We start from the raw sequence: 24,295 nt of genomic DNA, 5'->3' as shown, positions 1-24,295 counted from the left end.
ACTGGGTGTTGTATGAAAACCAATTTGACAATAAATTTCATATTAAAAAAAAAAAAAAAGATGTGGTAGACGACAGATTGACCTGTCAGCTAAGGCTGCTGCAGGCTAAATTTAAGAGACCAAAATCTCTGTGTGTTTTAATATTTATTTTAAAGGACTTTAACACCAGTGCCTTTAAAGACTGTAAGATTCTGTTACGAAAGAACACACACACACACACGACTGTAGATTGATTAGAAAGGTATATGGAGACATTTGCTTCCATATTTAAATGGCAATTAATGTATGTAAATACCAAATTCTACCAGAATTATTTGGAGAATTGCACACTATCCCTGCACCCCACACCAAAAAATCCAGTGTATAATGATGGCCCATAGGCAGACCATCTTTAACAATGAAGTGATAACTTTTCTTTGTCCTAGGCTCTATTCTACTTGCTTCGCATTGGATTTGTCGCAACAGTCCAATGAAGTAGTACAGTTATCCTCATTTTACACATGAAAACTAAGTAATTTTCTCAAAATCACATCAAAAAAAAAAAGTTTTTAGCATAGTTTGGTTATTTGCAATAAAGGTATATCTCACCATTTCCCTTTGTCCTGTAAGGATGGATGTAAAATTGTACTCATGATCTAGTCAGAATTTCTTTTAAAATATGAGAATTTCACAGCAATTTCTGCTGTTTTTAAACTAAGAATTTCCACTAGATCATGAATAATATTTTTAATTAATTGTTCCCTTTATACTAAAATCACCTTCTTTTATTTACTTAGTTCCCTTTCAGTGGTCTATATTTCCTTTAACCAGTTCTAAGAGCAAGTTGTTAATATGGTTGATATTTGTAATTGCTGTATTATATTACATCACTCCACAGTTTCCAGTAGATATGCTGTTTGCCTTTTTTATATCAACTGCTTATGCTCTTTCTCAAGTTTTTTATATCATTCTAGATAGACCAGTGAATTAACCATTTACTTCCCCACATTCTCTCTGAAAACCACAAAAATTGGAAACAATGGAGGAAAGACAGATTGCTGATATAACCATCAAGGGAAGGAGAAATGCCATCATAATTACAAAATAACCCAGTAAAATAAATAAATAAATACATATATATGTATGTATATATATGTATGTGTGTGTGTGTATATACATATATACACATATATATGTATATATATATGTGTATATATATATATATAAAATACAATGTATTACATCTACATATGTATACATATGGACAAAAAGTACATATATTAGTATGCATATATTTTAAATATACATGTTTTATGCATACTAGAACAAGCTATGCATAAGTGTACTATTAAAACACATATACACATATCTTATGTTTCTCTTGCATTCTTCAGTGCTGCTTAGGTTAGGTTCTTGGCTTCTTACACTGGTTAATCACAACTAACAACTAATGGAGCTCCCCTAAAGGCAGACTTTGTCCATCACACTGATTCTTTTTGAAAAGCTTCAAACTTCTAGTAGCAATAAGCAATCTCAGAGATTCCTTGCCTCAAGATACAGAACTACCAATTCCCCCCAAATAGCAGACATCTCCCCTTTACTATCGAGGAAGAATGGAAAGTTCTGTATTCTGCATACCAAGCAAGGCACATGTTTATATAGATCGAATTCATGTTTTGTTGCCCTCATGGAGGTAGGCAAAGGTAAACAAGAGGGCCTGCTTTGGCAATAATCTAGGGATTCAGTACCTAAAAGGTATGCTCTGGCAGGTAAGGTGTAAATTCTTGCATCTGACCTTTTTTAAATATTTGTTTATTTATTTATTTTGAGAGAGAGAGAGGTAGAGATAGAGGCAGAGAATGAATCCCAAGCAGGCTCCATGCCGTCAGCGCAGAGCCCTATGCGGGACTTGATCTCACGAACCGTGAGATCATGACCTGAGCCTAAATCAAGGGTTGGACACTTAACCAGCTGAGTCACCCCAGTGCCCCTGCATCTAATTTTAATAAAAGAGCTGTGATTTCACATTATTTTCCTTAATGCCCAGGTCTTTTTGAACTACTGTTTCCAGCCTTTCTTCTCTTGCACACAGAAAGTAATATGTAGCTCATCTGCCACACAAATTAATGTTAACATGCTTTTTGTTCTTTTGGGTCTTATTAGTATCAAAGCAGGGAGAATTTTTTCCTTAATTGTGGGATAACTGACATGCAATATTATGTTAGTTTCAGGTGTACAGCACAGTTATTTGACATGTGTATACATTGCAAAATGATCACCACGGTAGTCTAGTTACCATCTAACATGCTTTAATAGGCTTTATCAATTGTCATGAATGGTGCTAGCCATAAATAAAGGGGAGGAAATCTATGAATTGAATAGACATATATACTTTTCTCCTTTCAGAAAACCTTCTTCAGTTTGCAAAAACAAATCCCTGAAAGTTTATTGGTGAAATTGTTCTTTAACCCAAACTTCAAACAATAATTTGACGTCTTTATCTCTCTATAAACCATTTCCAATAAACTTAAAGTATATTACATCTCATATCAACTTTATCTTCTTTATAACCCACAGCTATTCTGAAAACACATTGAATTTTCAATCTATTTTTTAAAAGATTTTAATTGATAAGTTTAAGATATGTATGTATGTACATATTCAAGTCTGAAAACAGGAAAGAATAGGATAAGGGAAACAAAAGATGATACAATGATATGAATATTTTTCATTGACTTTATTTTTTTTAGAGTACATTATCTATTTAAATTCAAGTTAGTTAACATACAGTATAGTATTGGTTTCAGGGTAGAACCAGTGATTTATCCCTTACATACAACACTTGGTGCTCATCCCAACAAGTGCCCCCCTTAATGCCCATTACCCATTTAGCCCATCCCCCCACCCACCTCTCCTCCAACAACCCTCAGCTTGTTCTCTGTATTTAAGAGTCTCTTATGATTTGCCTCCCTGTTTTTATCTTATTTTTCCTTCCCTTCCTCTATGTTCATCTGTTTTGTTTCTTAAATTCCACATATGAGTGATTTAATTTTTTAACTGAGAAATACTATGACTATAGCTGGCTCTATATTTCCATTAACAAATGATTTCCATTTGTGTAGATTAAAAAGCATGAAAATATTGTATGACGCCAGGAGATAGAACTGCCATGAAGCAAGACTAACGTAACCTTTGAGGAGTATTTACCTATGGGTGCACTAAGCACATGCTTAGTGGGTTGTCAATGTATTGAAGAATGTCAGTGTCAATTAAGAGAACAAGTTTTAGAATTGTAGAGTCAAATACAGTTAGCAGTAGAAATAGGCCAGGTATTGCTAAACTTAACAAAAGAAGTACTTGGTCAAATCGCTAATCCAATACTTGTAAGAAATGTTTTGATATAGTAATTGATAGATAAAACCTTCTGTATATTCTTAGAATCCTTTCACACTTTTAAATGCTTACAATTAGACGAAATGAAAAGATTATCTTTAAGTGGGTAGTACAGCACAATAGACTTCAGAAAGCTTCTTCAAATCATTTTAAGAAAAAGATGGGTGGATTATAAATAAATAATTTTTAGACTTCCAAAATTGGATTATACATATTTAGAGATCTATAATCTGAAGAGTTAAAAAAAAAAGTAAATAATTAAATAGTTAATTGCTGCAACTCAAATTTTTAAAGGATCCTAAAATGAAAATTACACTACTGAGTTTTAAATATATCTGTTTTATGGATATTTTAAGGAATATTAATACTATGAGCGTACATTTGGAGGATTTTGCATCATCCAAGGTAGGCTGGAACCTTATCAATAACTATTTATAATATCACTGACTGTTAAGGTAACTTGGATATAGTTCTTGGCATGTAGTGTATTTCAATATATTATGATGAATGGAATGAATAAATATTTCTCTTTTTCCTTTCAAGTTATTTATTAGGAGAGGATTGAAAAGGGAGATTTATTATGTGTGGATTCTCACAATGTTTTTGAGATTATCTGCCAAATCTGAATTGTCTACCAACAAATGTAGTCTGTTTATTGTAAACATTAGTATGACCTTATCAAATTCATGGAAACAGGGAAGTCTAATTCAGGCTGCTTTCCTGGCAAGACTGCCAGGAGCTCATATCTTGCCATGGAAGCCTGATGAAATTTTCTTAATGGATGAGTATTTAAAAGCAAATAATGCTAAATGAATTTAATCCTGAAGGATTAATCTTCCAAATGCAAAGATCCATACTATGGTGCAAAATCATCATCCAGTTGACTCACTCTGTTTCACATCTGAAACTAATATAAACCTTGTATGTTAACTATACTGGAATTAAAATAAAAATGTAGTAAAAAAAATAGAATCATCATCCAGTTAGTGGTTATTTCTTCATGTATGAGAGCTACATTTTAATTCCTCAGTAGAACACAGGAAACAACATTTAAACAAGGTACCATTTCCTTCCCCAGAAGCAACACAGAGCTAAATGCATGTAGCATTTCCAAAACTAACACAAATGTGTGGATTTTGAGGTGTTAAACACCTTTACTTATTCTTGTGGATTTACAGGCAATCTCCCTTCAAGCACTATAATATAATTTGGAAGGCTATTTCCCCCTGGGTGACTCTACCTGTAAGCTTTTGTATGACAATTTGGTGACGGTTTATTGATGATGTGATGCTATTATGAAGGATCCTTCTACCCCCAGCTCCTGTCCTCATACCCACATAACAATCCTTTTCCCGGTTGGGGCTATAGGAAATGAGTAATGCTTAACCCATTTGTGTGATCAACTCACTTAAGCAGCTACTGTGAAATGTTAATCACAACTTTAATTTGTACTGCATTAGCATTTTGATTAACTTGTAGGCTTGCTAGCACACTTGAAGCGCTTTTACTCATAGTTACAGCTCGGAAATGACTTTTTGATTAATTAAGTTTGTTAGACAGCAGCTGAGCTTCCTGAATGCTAACCTTCTGGGGGGAAAAGTTCAGGAGAAAGTTCCAGTGAACAACTGTTGCTATTGAAAAGGATTCTTATAAATGTACTTATAGCATTTTAATTATTGACAAAATATTGTATCATTACTTGCAGCTGACCTCAACCTTTAAAAGAGTATGCCTTTCTGTCAAGAAAAGCTTTTTTTTTTTTCTTTCAGTTTTTCCCATCATTGTAAAACTTCTGGGAGCTCTTGAACTAAATAGTGCATTTTCTAGCAGATGTGTAACAACTAATGTTCTAACAAGCTGCTTAGGATGAATTTCCATAGTCTTTTTTTTTTTTTTATACTTCATATTTTAGAACAGTGTTAGATTTATTGAAAAGTTGCAAAGAGAGTACAGAGAGTTCCTATATATCCCACACCCAGTTTTCCTCTGTTAGTAACATCTGACATTAATAAGGTACATTTGTCACAATTAATGAACCCATATTGATACATTATTATTAACTAAAGTCATACTTAGAATTCTTTAGTGTACTTAATGTCCTTTTTCTTTGCTAGGGCCCCATTAAAGGTACCACATTACATTTAGTTGTCATATCTCCTTAGGTTCCTCTTGGCTGTGAGTTTCACAGACTTTTATTTACTTATTTTTTATGATCTTTCCATAGTATTTTGCATTCACATGACATTCCATAAATAGTAACTTCTGTAAATTAATGAAAATCTTTTTCTCCCATTCTAGACTAAACCTTTCTCTTAAGTTCTGTCAATATATTATCTTTATGTCCTCTAATTTGAACAGAAATAGCAACATTATCGAACCATTTCAGCCTTTGTCATGATGTTATTTTCACGTGGTTGTTGCAATCTGTACACTGCAACTAGATACCCAAGCATGACTAGCAGGAGATGTGAGGAAAAGAGAAAAAGTTCCTTAAAGAGAGCAAAGGATAAAGGGAGGAAGAAGAGAGGGTATGAGTCAGAATGCTAAGGGGACTGTGGGTAGAAGAGCTGGGGCATCATCTGTCCTCTCCATATGTACTCTCTACAGCCACAGACTCTTGATGACAGTGAGCACTAATTCACAGACTTTTCAAACTAAATTTAGAAAATGTTAAATAATGGACCTTAGAGCTGCATCTTATTATCCACCTGTTAATATCATTTGATGTATATTGAATGATAGCTTTTCTTTAGTGTTCAGTGATTCTATTTTCTTGCAATGAAGTTGACTTAATTCGGTCACAGTACTCAAAGTTCCTATGTTACCCTTGAACCATTTAAATCCAGAATTCAGTTGGATTCCAAATGATACATAATACGTGTATGTCAAATATTAAGATGTACTTATAACCAAATTATGGATTCAAATGTATTCGAAAATTACTTTTTCAAAAATTGTGTTGATAAAATTCGTTCAGAGACAATAATTGATCAAACTCCTAATTTTTCTGGAGTTTCTATTTTTCCATTATGTAGGGGGGGAAAAGGACACATGTAAACCACTTTAAATTCTTCTTGAAATAATACAGGGTAGGGGCACCTGGCTGGCACAGTCGGTAGAGCATGAGACTCTTAATCTCAGGGTCATGAGTTCAAGTCTCAGGTTGGGTGTGAAGCCTACTTAAAATAAAATTAAAAAAAAAAAAAAGCCAAGGTAAATGTAAATCATTCAAAGGTAATAAAATATAGTGTAATGCACCCAGGTAATTGATTGGCAAACCAAGATCAAGTCTTAATTTCACTTTTGAGTGGTGTGATTGCATAGTCACTGAACTCACGAGCTTCAGTTTCTCTGTGAAAGGAGAATGATTACTAATCCCTCCCTCACACTTGGTATCATTAACAATCAAAGGTGAGCTATTTACAAAAGTGTTTTATAATCTCTGCACTATTATGCAAGTATTTTCCCGACACCATATACGCATACAGTCTATGCAGGTTGACTTGAATAATATAATTCACTGTTTAGGACTTTTAATGATTGAATGAAATTTTATTTGATATAATATGGAGAGACATGTTGTCAAGCTTGCATTGTTAAATATAATCTATGATAGCAGAAGGTATGAAAAATATCTCTAGATTTGGACAAATCTGTCCTTTGCAGAAGTAGTAACACCACTGTGAAAATGTGGTTGAATTTAAATGCTAAGACCAAGTCTGATATATGCTTAGGGAATTCTTGAAATTGATTCAAAATAAATGTTCAGGACATGAGTTGTATTCAAGTCATAAACCATGCCTTTGGCTCCAGGACTCCAAGAGTCTAAAAAATTTCCTTCCAGAGAGTGTCCATTTTCTAAACTTGTCATTGTTTATGGGAGTGAGGGGTGGGATTGATTTTTGTAGTTTGTGGTGGTGGTGGTTTACCTTGGCATAAAGACACATACTGCAGAAGTTCTTTAGTTTTTACCTGGACTTTTCACCTGGCTCCATAGTGGCACCTCAGTTAAAACCCCTTGTCTCCTATGAATAAATGACAGCTCCACTGTTTCTATTAATTATGACAAGATTTTAATAGTAGTATAATTTTATAAATGAATACAGTACTAGAAATTATATTTCCATTTTGTCACAGCTGGAAATGACAAAGAGTTCTCAATCAACAATCAATTGAAGTTCATTCCAACTTAGTAGGAGAAAGTCTCATACACAGAGTCAACCCCCATCCATTTTCCCCTACACTTAGAATTATCCTAGTTTTGCCCTGTAGTAGGTAGCATGCCAAGTAGAAAGTGGATGAGAGATAAAGGGGGATTAAGTATTTGCCTAATATTAATGCTAAGCTGGTAAAAAATATCCGCAGAGTTATATCTCCTCAATGTACTAAAACCACCTTTGTTGTTTGGTATTAGATCTCTGTAAGGGACTTTGAGATGAGTTGGGGAACTGAGCCGTGATCTCCAGCTGTTACCAAATTCAGTCCCACTCTGGGAAGGAGCATACCTACTAGGTTTTATCTGTCAGGAGGACTGCTACAAAGGACCATGAGACACAGGGAATCCATCGTAGGCTCAGTCATGCGGAGATACATCACTACAAGTTACTAGGACCCTCAAGTCCATTTACCTGGACCATCCCCTGGCCTTAGCTTCTTTAGGGGTATACCTCTGAACAGTAACCAGGGCTTGCCCACTCAAACTGAGAACCAAGCCCACATCCACCAGTTTGGCCGGAGCCTCAGGGACTGTCATTAGCCTTGTTCCCTGACTATCTCATAATTGGCACCTCCCCTGATGAACTGTTTTGCCCATTCCATGCATCTGCTCCTGACCTTGCATGCTCTGGGCCTCAAGGCCCTATACTTCTCGATGCAGAAATTCATGCCAAAAGGCCCAAAGGAAATCCTTGTTAGAAAAAATGGACTATTTTAGAGTGTTCTTTTCATTTTATCATGGAAAAACTTTAGAAATAGGCCCCTGTTTGTTGAGATCTGTGTTCCAGGCAGTATATTAGATACCTTACTTAGTACATTACCTCATTGTACCTATATAGTTCCCCTATAAGGACATGTAATAACACCTTGAAATTGGAACAAAATTAGGATTCAAATCTATGTCTATCTGACACCGAAGCTTGTAATATTTTTCCTACACTGCACTGCCTTCAGCAAGTTTGCAATAATTTAGGCAGAAGTTGTTATAATCATTGTAATTGGGTTTTTTACCAATATTCTTCCACACACACACAAAATACTCTTGAGTGCACTGGGCTAGAGTTAACAGAATATTTCTAAATTCTTGCTGCCAAGAAATCTATAGTTTAAAGGGCAGATATGTAAACAAAGAATCACAATAGGGTAATGGTGGCATGTGTCCAGAGCAGCAGATGCATAGAAAAAGAAATACCTACAATCCATCTGGAAGAATCAGGGAGACTTCACCGTAAGAAGTAGCATTTGAGGGGCACCTGGGAGGCTCAGTCGGTTAAGCGTCCGACTTTGGCTCAGGTCATGACCTCACAGTTTGTGCATTTGAGCCCCGCGTCGTCGGCGGGCTCTGTGCTCACAGCTTGGAGCCTGGAGCCTGCTTCAGATTCTGTGTCTCCCTCTCTCTCTGTGCCTCCCTCTCTTGTGCTTTCTCTCTCTCTCTCTCTCTCTCTCTCTCTCTCTCTCTCTCTCCCTCTCTCCCTCTCTCCCTCTCTCTCTCTCTCTCTCAAAAAAAAAAAAAATAGACATTAAAAAAAGAAGTAGCATTTGAGCTAAACTTGAAGGATGAATCAGAATTTCCTGAGTAAACAGGTAGAGCAGGATTTGCAGAAAGAGAACATTAAGAGCAAGGACAAAAGTGGGAAAATAGCAGTAGTTTAGTATTGCTATTTTAGGAGTACAGAAAGGGGCCAGAATGATAAGCCAGGACGGGCTAGATCACAGACCAGAACTATCATGCAGAGAAGTGCTAGCTAGCATTGTCCTCTACACCATGAGAAGCCATCAAAGAAATGTAAGCAGACAAATGACACAATCAGTGTCATCTCTGTGATAATTTACTTTGGTAACCATATAAAACATGGATTGAAGAAAAATTATATGAGATGAGAATAAAGGGGTAGTTATTAATATTCCAGGTAAGAGGTGATGAAGGCCTACACTAAGGCAGTGGTAGAGGTGGGGGGTGAGGGGTGCAGAGAAAACAGGCCCAACTCGAGAGTGATTGAGCAGAGAGCAACACTTGGCTCAGCACATTTGGGTGGTTGCAAAACCTTTTTTTATCCCAGATTCTTGATCTCCCTACCTGCCTTTTCTCTAAATTAAAACAAGAGAAATAATAGTTTTCAATTCATGACATGGCTTTTCATTTACTTCATGTAAGCAATCACTTTGCATGATTTTTTACATTTTCACATCTGGATCATACAATGAAAAATTGTGGGGAATGCTCATAAATTTTATGAAATCTTTCAACTTCATCATGAAAACTTCAAAGTTAAAAACATATGGTCCATCCATCGAGCTCTTCATGTATGTGAGCTTTTGGTCTGGAATTTATTTCCAGTCAAGTTATAATGTAAAATCGCCATAGTTACCCACATTACAACTTCTAACACCATCATGATCTGCATTAGGTATAATTATTCGTTTCTTTTTTCTTTTCTATTCCCTTACATAACTCAAGAGTTGTGACTTGTGAACTAATGCTGGGTTTTTTTTTCCCCCTTTGGTCTGAGTACAGTGTTCCTCATGATCTTTTTGTCTCATACGCTTCAAAGAAAAACAGAGTATTTTAATCAACTGTGCAGAGAAACAGGAAGAATGGAAGCCAATTTTCCCTAGATTGATAAACATGTACATTCATACAAGTATACACATTGATATACACATATACATACATATAAATGTATGTATTACATTAGTATGAGGCTTTTTCATATATAGAGGACTCATGGGTGCTAAAACCCCGTTTGACCATTTCATCATAGTAACCATGATATCCAGAAATGTTGACCCATTTCCTTGTAATGTGTTTAAAAAGACAGCAGACTGGTTTAGCCAGATGTTTTTTAAACTATTGTACTCTTTCTTAAACTAGAAAACACAGAATAGGAAATTCAAAACTTAGAAGAAAAATGTGTCTGCCTCGGTAGTATTAAGTAATATGGCAAATTAGTTTTAGTAGCATAATATGCCTTAAAAATTATTTCCAGGAGTGCCTGAGTGTCTCAGTCAGTTAGGCATCCAACTCTTGATTTCTACTCAGATCATGATCTCACTCTTCATTAGATCAAGCCACGCGTCAGGCTCTGCACAGAGCCTGCTTGGGATATATATTCTCTCTCTCCCTCTCTCTCTCTCTCTCTCTCTCTCTCTCTCTCTCTCTCTCTTTCTCTCTCTCTCTCTCTCTCTCTCTCTCTCTCAAAATAAATAAACCTTAAAAAATTATCTCCAAAAATATTCTAATAGGTTTTTACAACATTTTCATAAATATTTTATTGTTGGTGAGCTCTTTACCATGAAACTATCATTTTAAGCATTTACTACATCTCATTTCTCTTAGCTTTATGTCTTCATTTCCCAAAAACAAGAGAGTACGCTCCTAAAACTGTATAAAGTAGCTGCCTCAGATCATGATATTAACTTATGTGTCTTTAAGTCAGCATTCTCCAGAATCTAATTTAATTGAAATAGCTTTGCCTGTGTAAACTTCTCCTTTGTTTAAATAAGATTTCACTGTTTAGTTTTGCCTTAAGCAAATGCAGCCGTTTGTTTGTCCATAAAACAGTAGATTAAATGTATAGGCTAATATGAATAGTTTCTCATCCTTCCACTTGTACCACTGGCAGTAGCCCTATTTGTAAGTGTGTAGTATATTATTTTCATTGAAAACGGAGGCTCTGTCTTTAGTCCACTTTTTGGAGAAAATAAATTTCTGGCAAAAAAACTATTGCCTTACTATTACTGATACTAACTTTGGAAAAGACTTCCAGAGATTCACTCTTTAAATCCAGCTTCCAGTGCTCTTGATACAGTGAATTATATAGGTATTTGTTCTTAAAGTAGATTGAGTTTTTCTCTGTTTTATTGCTGGGTACCAGTATTTCCTGGCTCTATGTGCTACCCTACAAACAGCTAAATATTTGGCACTTTACAGGAAGTGGTGTACAAGTGCTATGAGAGTTTGGGGGTTGTTCCTACCAATCCAACTGTGGTTTACTTTCTGGTTTCTATTTTGGTTAATAGTAATTTAGAGGTATCATGCTCATTTTATGTTCGTTTGCCTTTTGTTAAGGTTAACATTAGATCCCCAATGGAGAGGGCAGGGGCCATGGTATTCTTGTAATATGTGCATTTTTCCCCCTGTTCAGGCAATGTTGGATGTGGCTGCAAACCAGGGCTGGCTGGTGACTGCCCTGAATATCACCAATCTGGTTCAGATGGTGATCCAGGGTCGGTGGTTAAAAGACTCTTCTCTTCTTTCAGTACCAAACATAGAACACCACCATCTTCACATTTTCAGGTAATTGTTTTAATTTTCAATGTGACTGGTTTTTTTTATTTCAAAAATAATATTTTCTTTACATGTGTGATCGCTTAAATTTTATGTTATGCAGAAGATATTGGTTCTTTACAGTGAAAATGCCTGTCTCCCAGAGGGAGACATGAGCTAGTGATATAAGGTTCTCAGTTGGGATTTGGTCATCTACCACAAGCTGAATCACAATTCATTTTAACCTTCTATTACATTGTTTTCTATTTACAGCATTACCTACATTTCCATTTTAACTGCATTTATTCCTTTACAATATCAGCCTTCATTTTAAAAGATGTTATGAAAGTGCTGTGTAATCAAAACCAAAATGAATTACCAATTGCTCTAATTGCAGAATAGATTTGAGGGATCTGGAAATCCATTGTCAAAGGTAAATCGTACATCCGCAAAATGTCCAAAACTGGGTAGTTGTATATACTAGCAGCTCAAGATATAACCTATATTTAAGAGTTTATATTATCATCCAACTATTTAACCTGTAGGTCCTGTGTACATAGCTGCAAAAATTCTAGCAAAAAAAAAAAAAAAAAAGAACAGTACCTCTTGTAAGCAAGATTGGCAGTATTTAAATAAAAGTGTTTCTTTCACACTAGCATTTCACATCAGTTGAGAAATACTTTGCAGCTAAAATGTTGGTTTACGGTCATGTAGACCGAAAAACAGAAGAAAGCAGTCTGGCTGTAGGCTACCATCATGTACTTGCTGCCTGTCAGCTAGACTATGGCGTGCACTCATTTGAGGCATCTAGACACAGAGGCCAACCAGAACCTCACACACACATGGGGGTCTCCAGGGAAAGTCCCTCAGTTGGCCTCAAGTGTACTGGGTGCCAAGGCAATTATTTCCATGGTGCTTGAGTCCCCAGCATGGGATGTCCTGGAAACTAAAAGGCATATTCAGAGAGTGAGCCATACCAGCAGCAGGTGGCATGAGGAGAAAAGCAGATACCTCATGTCTGCAGCTCAGTTTCAGGAACCCTTCCAAGACAGTACTAAGCGTTACGGGAGTTGGGTTTCAACAGTAAAGTAGGTACATAAGAGTACTACTGTGACACAGCACGCAGGGCTGTTATGGAAAGCTGCTTGGGGTCTAGGAGATTTCATCCAGCTCTTTGCTGTCATCCTGAAAAAGCTCTATTAATATAATTTTAATCATATTTTTCTTCTTGTTGTATAAACAAGATAGTAAGATTTAGGTGGACTGTGTTTCTGTGCCATAAATCTCAAAGATTCCCAAATGTACTTTTCATTGTAGGTTCCCAAAAAGTTAAGATGAAAACTTTATTCAAGTAATTATATTAGAGACATTTGCCCGCATCCTTTAAAAAAAATATCAGGGCTCCAATTCAGTGCTTTATCCACAGGAAGCACTGGTATACATTAGTGCCTTCCTATAGAAATTCACCCCCTACCTGTATAAACCCTAAGTAGTTACTGAGCTCACATTTGATTTACACATCTTATGTCATAATAGCCAGACTGCCTTGGATTGATATCTTAGAGAATGCTGGCTGATTTTGAAACATGATAATAGCCTTTAAAAAGTTGTATAGTAATCTTAATTTTAAAAAACTGTTGTCATCAGGTAAACCATCATTGTCAGGAATTCTCATTTATTCTAGGAAAGAATTAGTTAGTGTTGATATTATTTTTCAGGAAATGGAGCACAGGCACAAAAGGCGGACGTACTGGGTGCCATGGCTTCATCGAGTGCCTTCCTGAATTGGTCCATGCCTGTGGAGGGAAGGACCATGTATTCAGCTCGATGATGGAAAATGAGCTAACAGCTGTAAAAATGAAGCAGGTAAGATCATTGTTTCTGTGTTTCAAATCTTCCTTATTCTGTCTGGGAAATTGTACCTAGAGTTTTCTAACCTAAAGCATTGGTTTTGGAGTCTGATTCATCTGGGTTTAAATTCTGTCTACCATATGCCATGATTATGAACATGAAAACATCATGCCTGTCTCATGAAGTTTTGTGAAAATTAAGCAGGATGTTATTATATAAATTGCTTTATGTAGTTCCATGGGGCGCCTGGATGGCTCAGTCAGTTGAATGTCCAACTCTTGATTTCAGCTCAGGTCACGATCTGAGAGGGTTGTGGGATTGAGTCCCACACTGGGCTCCACACTGAGCATGGAGCCTGCCTGAGATTCTCTCTCCTCCTCCCTCTGCCCCTCCCCCGCTCACACATGTGCAAGCACATGTGCACACTCTCTCTCTAAAACAAAAATAAAAATTTAAAAAACAAAATGTAGTTATGTAGTTTCTAATATAGAATAGAGCTCAATAATATTAAAAATAGTTACAGTGACAATAATTAGTAGTAGCATTGGCATTATTCAAAGTTGATTCTGTATTAAAGTATTAATGTATTAATGTATTAATACTGATTAATGTATTAAACCAGTTTAGAAAGGACTACAGTAGCTTGTCCGTCACTAGGCTATATTACCCACTTGGGTATAAATTTCAGTTGAGTAGATTTTCATGCAATTCCCTCAGTTACTTTTTTATGCCCTCCCCCTTTATTTTAATTGCTTATTGTTCCTAGGTTCTAAAGTATTTCTCTAAGAAACCCCTTTTTTGTGTACCACATAACTTAGCTAAATGTGTGTTGTAAAAGACAACATAGGTCATCTCTCTAAACCTAGTCTTTGGAATGGCCAAAAATATGAATGAATGATGCCAGAAGTATTTGGCATATATAGACTTTTAAGTCTTAAGCAGTTTTAGCCTAAACATGTCAAACATTCAGGATTTATAACATAATTAGCATACTGACTTGCAAATGTAAGTATTAAGATAAAGAAACTTCTAAACCATGTCATTCTTTTTTTCCATTGGAACTTAGTTTTGAGCAAGACTTAGAAAAAGTATAACAGGCAGTGAAGTCTGATTGTTCAATTTCTGTTGAACTCAAAATTGGCACAAAAAACAACCTAAATTTTCATAATAAGTGCCTACCTTTCTAACTAAATTACCATCAAAATTATGAATAAAAACAATATATTGAAATCAAAACAAGGCTTCTGTTAGCAACAACAGATTTCTAACCTAACATACATTGATTTCAAGCCAAATTTTAGATGTGATGAAAAATTAGAACATTGTTATAATTAGTTCAGGGAGAACTCAGAAGTAAACTTACTTAATTTATTTGCATAAATTGCCATTCTGTTATCTTTAAAACCAAATGCAAATTGGCTCAGTCTGATATGATGATGGTTATTTGGCTCAAAAGTGCTTCAATTTGCAGAGCAATCTGGTGTCGGCTCTGCAGTGAGGCGATCCCAGGTAACATACAAATCCTGAATTATTCCAGAAATTAGTATGTTTAAAGCATCAATTTAAGTGCTAATTGCAGTAGTAATGAGAAAAAGCAGTACGACTGTGAGATTTGCATCTTCTACCCCATCAGTATGCCTGGAACGGCTGCTGACTGGCAGAGGATTTGGCTGCTAATTAAATAATTGTATGCATGGCAATGCTCTTGCCTGATTCAATAGATGAAGATTAATCCTCAGATAAATATGTTTGGCTGGTATTGAAATGTCTTAGCAATTTCTTTAAAAATAGCTTATGTTTTTTTGTATATATGTGTGTGTATACATACACACACCCAACAAGTATGTGTGTACACACCAACGATGAAAAAAAAAATATTTAAGCGCTACTGAAAGATTACATATATATGAAAACCAGATTTGACTTTTGGGGGCTTTATAAAGTAAAATCCCAATGAGTTGCTAATAACCGGAAACACCTCTTGGTAACTAATTTAATAGTACGAGTAAAGAAACATGAAGTCTTGCTTCCTGTAGTAATTGTTGTTTGTGTTGTCTCACAAAGTTAAATGCTTTACAGAAATTGTGTATTAAGTGTCCCCTTGATCACTTTTCCACTCTGGCCAGTCTTAGAACATCAAGTGGTATAGCTTCTATACTCAATGACTGTTGGCTCTAGGAGGGGATAGGGCCATCTGTTACCTTGAATGAAGCCCAGTGTAGACCACTCTGTACCTTGACTATTTCAAGATCTATTCCAGACATCATTTCAGATTCACAAGACAAGTTATAGGATTGTATTTGGATTGAAAATTTGCATTGGATTTACATTTTTTGAATTCCTAAGGGGTAGTTTGATTCATGAGGGCTACTTCATTTCAATTAGGTGTACTCGGCAGCACTAAAAGTCCTAGCAAACAGAAAATCAAAGCCTATAAGGAAATCTATGGTATATATTTAAGAAATAAAAGAAAAACCAAAATTAAAGTACTCTTAAAAACTAACTTAAAAGGTAACTGATTAGTAACTGATTAAAACAACCAATATATTGAGAAGTTTCTTGACTGATAGTGATATTGCCACATAGTTATAAATATTAGAAAAATATGACAATAAGTAACATGATAACATTAAGTTTATTTTGTTACATCCTTTCTGTAGACTTAGGAATTCATTCATTCATTCAATAAGGATGTCACTTGATATATGCATACTGATTTCTCAAAATATCTTTCCATTTAAAGAGCAAGAATGAAATCAGTAAGATATTTTCTATCCCTTTAAAATGCATCATTTTAATTGGTATTCTCAATATAATGCCAAAAATACATAGTTATTTCCAGAAGGACCCTAGACTTACAGGATTCTTTATGATATACAGACACATAGGAATGTTTTCCTTTCAGAATAAATTTGGAATATGGACAAAAAAAATTTTTGTACAATAGTCAATGAATGATGCTGAGTGACATCAACAACTGCATCACAACATTTTTTTTTTCCAGGTTGCCTTTATATCCCCAAGTAATGCTCTCTGCCTTAGAAGTCATGTAAATATTAGATCCGATGCTTCTCTAAAACAAACAAGTTTAAAAACAAGCATTTTTAGACTTATTGTTTAGTATAGACCATAGCCACTCAATATCTAGGAGGGATTTACAGTGAAGGAGTCACAGTATAGCTAATGATTAATACTTTTTTAGTTGCCTTTAAAAAGACTTTAGGGGCACCTGGGTGGCTCAGTTGGTTAAGTGTCCAACTCTTGATTTCGGCTCAGGTCATGGTCTCATGTTTCATGAGATAGAGCCCCGCATCAGGCTCTGCACTGACACCAGGGTGCCTACTTGGAATTCTCTCTCTCTACCCCACACCCCTGCTTGTTCTCTCTCTCTCTTTCTCTCTCTCAAATAAATAAACGTTAAAAAATAATAATAAAGACTTTAAACTACAAAGAGCAAAAGCACACTAGTTTGACACACATACAAATGAGTTCAAGAAAAACTGGGAAATCTGAACAAGAGCTGTGGATTATATCATGTCAATATCCTGTATTAATATTGTACTTTAGTTTTGAAAAATGCTACCATTGGAGGAAACTGGCAAATTGGTGCACAGGATCTCTCTGTGTTAATTCTCACAACTGCATTGAATCTAGAATTAATGTCAAAGCAGAAGACCATGGGGGAGGGGAAGGAAAAAAAAAAGAGAGGGAGGGAGCCAAATCATAAGAGACTCTTAAGAACTGAGAATAAACTGAGGGTTGATGGGGAGTGGGAGGGAGGGGAAAGTGGGTGGTAAGCATTAAGGGCACCTGTTGGGATGAGCACTGGGTGTCGTATGGAAACCAATTTGACAATAAATTTCATTTAAAAAAAAAAGGTTGATTTTTTTCAAAGCACACTATTTCTTACTTGATCAGTGCATTTCACATTAACCATCCCTTTATTATCTTTTCCTCTTTTTTTATTCAGGCGTGGAATTTCTTATCCCACTTGCCGGTGATAGATGTTGGCCTAAGTGTTAAAGGCTGGTGGGATGACTCAGTGGAAGGACATGGTGAACTCTCTATCACAACTCTGACTTCAGACAAACGAAATGACAACAGGTGGATCAAATTGCATGCTGATCAAGAGTATGTGCTTCAAGTCAGCTTGCAGAGAGTCCACTTTGGGTTCCACAAGGTATAGTGTTTGGTTTCCATTCTCAAATGCTTCACACCAGACACCGGCATGCACCACCACACACACATATCTTTTATATTACTAATGTGTCCGTGTCATTCATGAATCCTGCTTTCTCAACTGGCCTTAAGCGGCAAGAGTCAGTCTTCTGAAATCAATCATTTCTCCCCATGTGCCATTTTTCAGCCCCAGAATATCCACCTTACATAATACATTGCGTGACATACTGCTCTCATATGGTCTATGTACTCAGTCCGGCAGAATTCCCTGCAATGCCTTTTGGAGTGCAGATTCCCTGGCCATACTTATCAGAGTGACTGCATCGGAATCTCAGGGGGAGAGGTCTCAAAATCTGTACCTTTACCCAGCACCCCAAATGATTTTTAAGGACTTGCAGGTTTGGGAAGCACTGCCCTGGGGCACTCTGATATGGAGGGACCGCATTTGGCTGCATGGGAGCAAAGTTTTACCACTTAGCTCTGTGACTTTGAGTAAAACACTAAGCTTTTCTGCGCCTCAGATGCCACATCTGCTTGTTTCCTTCACCATAATACCTGTGAGAGAGCGTTGTCAATGCTCATACAGGTCAAAAATTTAAAGTGTGTTCATTTCCAATTACTGTGCTTTTTTCTGTTACCTATGACACAAATATTAAATATTGGGGCCTCTAAGAATATTAGCATACAGCATGTAGGCAGATTGGTTTTTAGTACCATAATTGAAATAAGAAAGGATTTGTCTTCTGTTTCACCCAGTGCCAAATCTAAAATAAGCCCTCAGGAATGAAGTGGTTGTTCGTGAGTACGGTCCACTCTGTTTCAAACACAGAATGGCAAGTAGCTTTCTGTTACATCTTTTTAGTGCTGTGCTTTCAGGTCCCATCTCACTTAATTTCTAATGCTAAAAATCAGTCAGTGTAAGTTCAAACCGATTGGCCTCTGGCAGTGTAGGGGCTCTAATATGAGCATTTTTAGAAGACTTAATGTATCCCAACTTACAAAAAAATATGGTAGTAATCATACAGATAAAATCATGGGGGAAAACTACAATTTTTCTACCTTAGTATTACTACTTAAAAATTTAATCATGCCTTAATCATGCTAGAAAAACCCTCAGTTTTGTTTCTAAATGCTGTAAAAATGCATTGCTCTCAGACTTCTCTTTTAAAATGTCTTAAGTGCAACATCTCCCTCTAGAATATTTAATGATGTCTGATTGAAAGCATGTCATTATCAGTACATTTTATGCCATAATGCCAGTGTCTTAAAGAATCACTAAAATCTTGTATTTGGTAAAATCGATCTAAAGTAAAGACTTCAAGTGCTGCCATTATGGCGATATCTGATCTTGGATTGTGGTGATTGATGCATTTTACAAATCACTTGGCTTACAATTTCCCATTACTCAAAGAAAGGATTTTTTAATATTGCCATATTAGAATATATGCTTTTTTATGTGAGTTTGATTCTTGGGTTGAGGGAAGGTATTTATATGATATAGTGCTTACTATCTTGAGGTCCAAGGTCTAGTCTTGATTGTCTTTTTTCCCCTAGGTATCAGTTTCTTGTGAATAAGACTTTGGAAGATTTGTTTAACATGATTATATCTCAATTCGTCCATCTTCAAATAGGGTACTAATATCATTTATAAGAATGATGGGAGAATTTACTAATTTGATATTAAGATTCAGGGCTTTCTATTCTAACTGAGCCAAATATGCTGGTGATTATAGCCACAAAGTAGTGTCTATAATGTGCTTTGAGAATCCTGAAAAGTGGCAGGTGATAGCATATCAAAAACACCAAACAATAAAATTTAAAACATCCCAGATAGATAACACTGAACTGCGTAGATTTATGGCCTTCAAGGAAAACAACCTAGCCTTTTAACCACAACCGAAGGGCATAGAAAGTCTAACATTATTAATGTCTTATCTCTTTTTTTTTCTGGTTTATAGGGAAAGCAAGACAGCCACGCAGTTACCCCCCGATTTCCCAAATTGAAAGATGAAGGATGGTTTTTGATATTAGGAGAAGTGGATAAGAGAGAACTTATTGCTTTGAAAAGAGTGGGATATGTTCGAAACCATCACGTTGTTTCCATTTCTTTTTATACTCCGGAACTACCTGGAAGGTAAGCAGGGTCTCACCACCCAAGTTCTGAAAGAATTAAATATGACTGTTGTTTTACACTTCATTCTGTTTTTATACTTAGGTATATCTACACACTGTATCTCATGAGCGACTGCTACCTTGGCCTGGACCAGCAGTATGACATTCATCTCAATGTCACACCAGCGAGTATTTCTGCCCAGGTCAATGAGGAGGTCTCTGATGCCTTGATTGACCTGAAAGTGAAGTAACCTGACCCGAACAGTCCATTTGAGAGAATTGGTTAAGAAGTCTGGCTGTTCATCTAGACAAAGTCGAATTGCTTGATGTTTGCCTTGGTGGAATCAACTTCTAACCTCAAGACACCCAGGAAATTGACGGTGGCTGCAGTATTGACTCCAGCAACACAAAGTCAGCTGTGGTGGCCTTTTAACAAATGTTGCCTTTCAAAATGTTGTCTTCATGAGTTTCTTGATATGTAAAATGAACACATGTGTAGGAAAACCTTTTGTGTATATTGAGATGATATTTAGGAATTATCCATCAAATCTTACATCTCATGGTGTAATGTTTACAAGAATGTTGGTTTCTTATTTTCTAAGGAAAACTACACTGAGACATGACAGTGTTAGGATTTGTTGTAACAGATTTCTAGCCCTGCAGCATAAAATACATAAGACAAATCTGTATGGAGACATATAATATGGGTTGTTAGCAAATTTTATACTTTGATCACATGGAGTTTCAAGAATTTCTTATAGTCAAAAATGTTAATAATATATGATGTAAAATTATATTGCAGAGCCCAGTGATGATAAGGAAAGCAAAATATACTGATCTTAGAAAATGTGGATACTATAACTGGTGGAAATAAAATATTTAGAGTGCCACTTCAAGACAAGCTGACTCAATTATCTCGCCTGCTTCCTTCCCATTTGTTCCCCCCACTCTTCTTTTCATTACCTCTGCTTCAAGACTTTACTTCTATACTCTTTCTGATATTTATTTATACAAGGTGAGAAGTACAGTGTAACTTGTGTTATAACATGGAGAGACCACGTAGTTTTATTATCATGATGACTTATTATTTATGGAAAAGAAGAATGAAATATTGTTATGTAGCATGGATCTTGGGTACTACAGTTATTGTAAAACTTCAAATTATCATAAAGCCTTTTCAGCCTGAGGGTTTATTGTCTTCTCTTACCAGGTGTCTGTCTGTCTTCCATCAGTACGGCTGACTATTCACAGTGAAAGTAGCCCTAAACAGGAACTCCATATGCTTGAAGCATATGAACTGATAATAACTCTGAGCCTTCTCTCTTTCAGAAATAATCCAAAATGAGTAGGTAAAAATTATTTCATGACCTTAATTTTTTAAAAAGAAAAATCTGAAGAAAGTTTTAAATTTTTTGATTATTACTAAGTATAAAAGAACTTAGCTTCTAAGATATGTACTGAGCCCTTATATTAGCTTTCTTTTTCTGCTTTCAGAAATCTAAATTCTAAATCTAAGCAAAACAAGGAGATAAAAATTTTTGGTTTAATGAGTTCTACTTAGATCATTTTAAGGTCCTCAAAATTCTAAGAATGATTATTGATTCCAGGTTGTCGATTTTAAGTGATGGAGAATGGTTGCAGGGTCTAGAAAGTTACTCCCATAATTTCAGCCTCAGCCCTTTCACTTTCCGTCATAAGGATTCCATACTACTCCTGGAAAATAAAATTCTTCCAATTTGAGGCCTTTAATGAGATTTCAAGGATTCTACCTCGCTTGAAACTTCTACCCTAGTCTTTTGCATGTCAGTTTGAGAGATCTTGGAGTACTATTCAGAGGTTGCTTCCAGTCTTACCCAAGGTCAAGCACACACAGCCAGCCACATCTGAATGGATGCTTACATTTTTCTTGTTACTCTTCATTTGGCCTGTAATTCAGAAAATATTTTTAAAGTTTCATGAGTAACGCTGTATCTGTGAATTAATATTAACCAGTTCATTACAGAGACATCCTGGAAAAGATGATGGACTGTAATCCATCTTTGGTTGAGCAGAATCACAGCACCTCCCTCTCATTAAAAATTATTTGAATCTCCAAATCCTTGTTCACTTACTTGTTATCTTTTATTTGGACTTCTTAAACTACATAGATACCATGCCTATCCATTGAAAACAAATACAGTTACTTTGAATGACTGCACCCTTTGATTCCAAGTCATATTGGAAGCAGTTTTTAATGTTTTGAGGGTTGCAGGACTGATCTAAGATGAATTTTATTCTCGAGATTTCCACCTTGGAATCAGAAGACTGCACTTTGCAGGATGTGGAGGACTGATCTGGAGCCAGTTCTCAAACTCCCTACAGCCAATCAGGCCCATATTTCCAAATGGCCTCAAAAGTGCCCACTTTTCAGGAGGGAATGGAGCTTCTGAAATAACCACATAATTCCTGCAAATGAAAAGGCTAACACTGAGTAATGCTGACTGCCATAAAAATGAAACTGCCTTTTTCATGGCTTGTAAATCGACACCAAAGACCATCAGAAAAGGGAGATTCCAAAAATGTTCTTCATGGCAACACATCAGAATTGGTGCATATTTTCTAAAAGTAATGGTCTAAAGGGAAAAATCTTTTTTGGATGTCTAAGTCTAGGTTTGTGTCTGCTTTTTAGTCAAATTGATGCAAGGGTTATTAAAAAAAAAAAAAAAGTACTAACCATGGTGAACCAGCAAAAAAATAAAATGGGTGTAAAGTACAGAAGAGGAAGTTTGGATTGGGGTGGGGGGAAACTCTCACAACACAAATATAAAATAATGAATAAGCAGGCTACTGTCAGAGACCTTCACTAATCAAACGTTATCTACTCCAACATTATAGTTGTCTCTCCACCAAACTCCAGATCACACTGGAAACAAATCATTGCATACCTCTTCAAAATCTGAAATTGATACTACAAAGGGTGTCTAACAGTCATTCTAACGAAGAAAGCCAGTGACTTCAATTAAGCTTTTAAATAAGCTTGTCAGTTACAATACCAAAACAAATAGGTGGTCTATCAGGAATGTGCATCTTTACATGTGTTACTTCAGCTGGCTATTATCAGAAAATAGGCTCTATTTCCCATTACAGCACAGTTTTACCAAGGGTCTAGAAGGAATAGGTATGGAGTGGAAAGAAAAGCTAGGCTTGCAGTATCAAGAGAAGTGGTTTGGGTTTTTTGGTTTTTGGTTTTGAGTTTTTTGTTGTTGTTGTTGTTGTTTTAATTATGTTTCTGTAATACTACCTTGCCCCTGTGTTGTGTTTGGTGATCCAAGCATATATTAGAAGATTTAGGACAATGTATTCCATCAACTCTTCTGTTTCCATTTGTCACCTACAAAACAGAGATGATACCTGCCTGCACTTCCTCTCATAGTATTTGGCTCCATTGTGATAAGGGCAGTGAGCTTCATTCATTGTTGTATACACAGTGTCTGGTACAGCAAGTGTTTTGTCAATTTCATTTAATCTTTTACATGAAAATGCTTAGAAAATGATAAACAGCTGTCAAGAGTAAATAAAAGGTAAATGAAAGCCTAAGGTGATAAATTGTAAACAAACTCATCCTCAGGATAAATTTTATGACTAAGAGCCCACCCCACCATTGCTATTACCCCACCAAAAACAATAAAATCTTTGTGCTCAGAGAGGGATTCACTTGTGTTTCATTCCTTTGTGCTACAGTATTTCCACCTCCACAAATACAAATGCATGAGCAATTTCAGCTGTAGCTCAGCGTACATGGGAATGAGGATTCCTACAGTGGGCCTTTTCTGAAAATAGTTTCTGGGGACGTGCTTTGGTGGGGTAGTGAATGGTACATGGAGGCCCCACCGAATGGAAGAGAGGTCCGACTGCCTCATTTCTACCCCTTCTGGTTTCTGAGGATAAACATCACCCTTTCATAGTCTTCCCAAGGGCCATTTCCGATGTCCAAGTCAGCAGAAACAGGGACTATTCTGGAAATAGAACAGGTTTTGAGAACAACGGTGTGGGAGCTCCTCACACTTTCACCAAGTATTTGGGTGCAAGGTATGTGGCACCCAGAATGAAAGACATTTTAAAGCAAGTTTTAAAACTCCCTTAATAGCATCTGTGTACTTTTCCTAACATTGCAAAGCAATACCTACTCTGTCCAGTTTCCCTGGGAGTTGTGTTGCTCCCATGCTTGTAAAAGCGTGAAAATCAATTTGAGTGTATTCAGTAAAAACCTAAACCCTTTCCCTTTAAAAGCAAATATTTGGTTCTTCTTTCAGAAGTAAC

The 24,295-nt window shown here is 36.1% G+C and overlaps 1 protein-coding gene across 2 annotated transcripts in view; it reads left to right on the top strand.

Annotated features, from left to right (window-relative positions):
• The window catches only part of ASCC3 (activating signal cointegrator 1 complex subunit 3), a 358,207-nt gene extending 334,504 nt beyond the window's left edge, over positions 1–23,703 (top strand). For both annotated transcript variants that reach the window (XM_049654058.1, XM_049654059.1), the window contains 5 exons: positions 11,733–11,884; positions 13,573–13,720; positions 17,676–17,885; positions 19,843–20,018; positions 20,100–23,703. In XM_049654058.1, the coding sequence (XP_049510015.1) occupies positions 11,733–11,884; positions 13,573–13,720; positions 17,676–17,885; positions 19,843–20,018; positions 20,100–20,247 (834 nt within the window). In that variant the 3' untranslated portion in view covers positions 20,248–23,703. The remainder of the gene's footprint in view (positions 1–11,732; positions 11,885–13,572; positions 13,721–17,675; positions 17,886–19,842; positions 20,019–20,099) is intronic.
• The last annotated feature ends 592 nt before the right edge of the window (positions 23,704–24,295 follow it).

This window comes from Panthera uncia (assembly GCF_023721935.1).
Source record: "Panthera uncia isolate 11264 chromosome B2 unlocalized genomic scaffold, Puncia_PCG_1.0 HiC_scaffold_24, whole genome shotgun sequence".
Lineage (NCBI taxonomy): Eukaryota > Metazoa > Chordata > Mammalia > Carnivora > Felidae > Panthera > Panthera uncia.
Note: the sequence above shows the minus strand (reverse complement) of the source record. Positions and strands in the feature narration are given on the sequence as shown.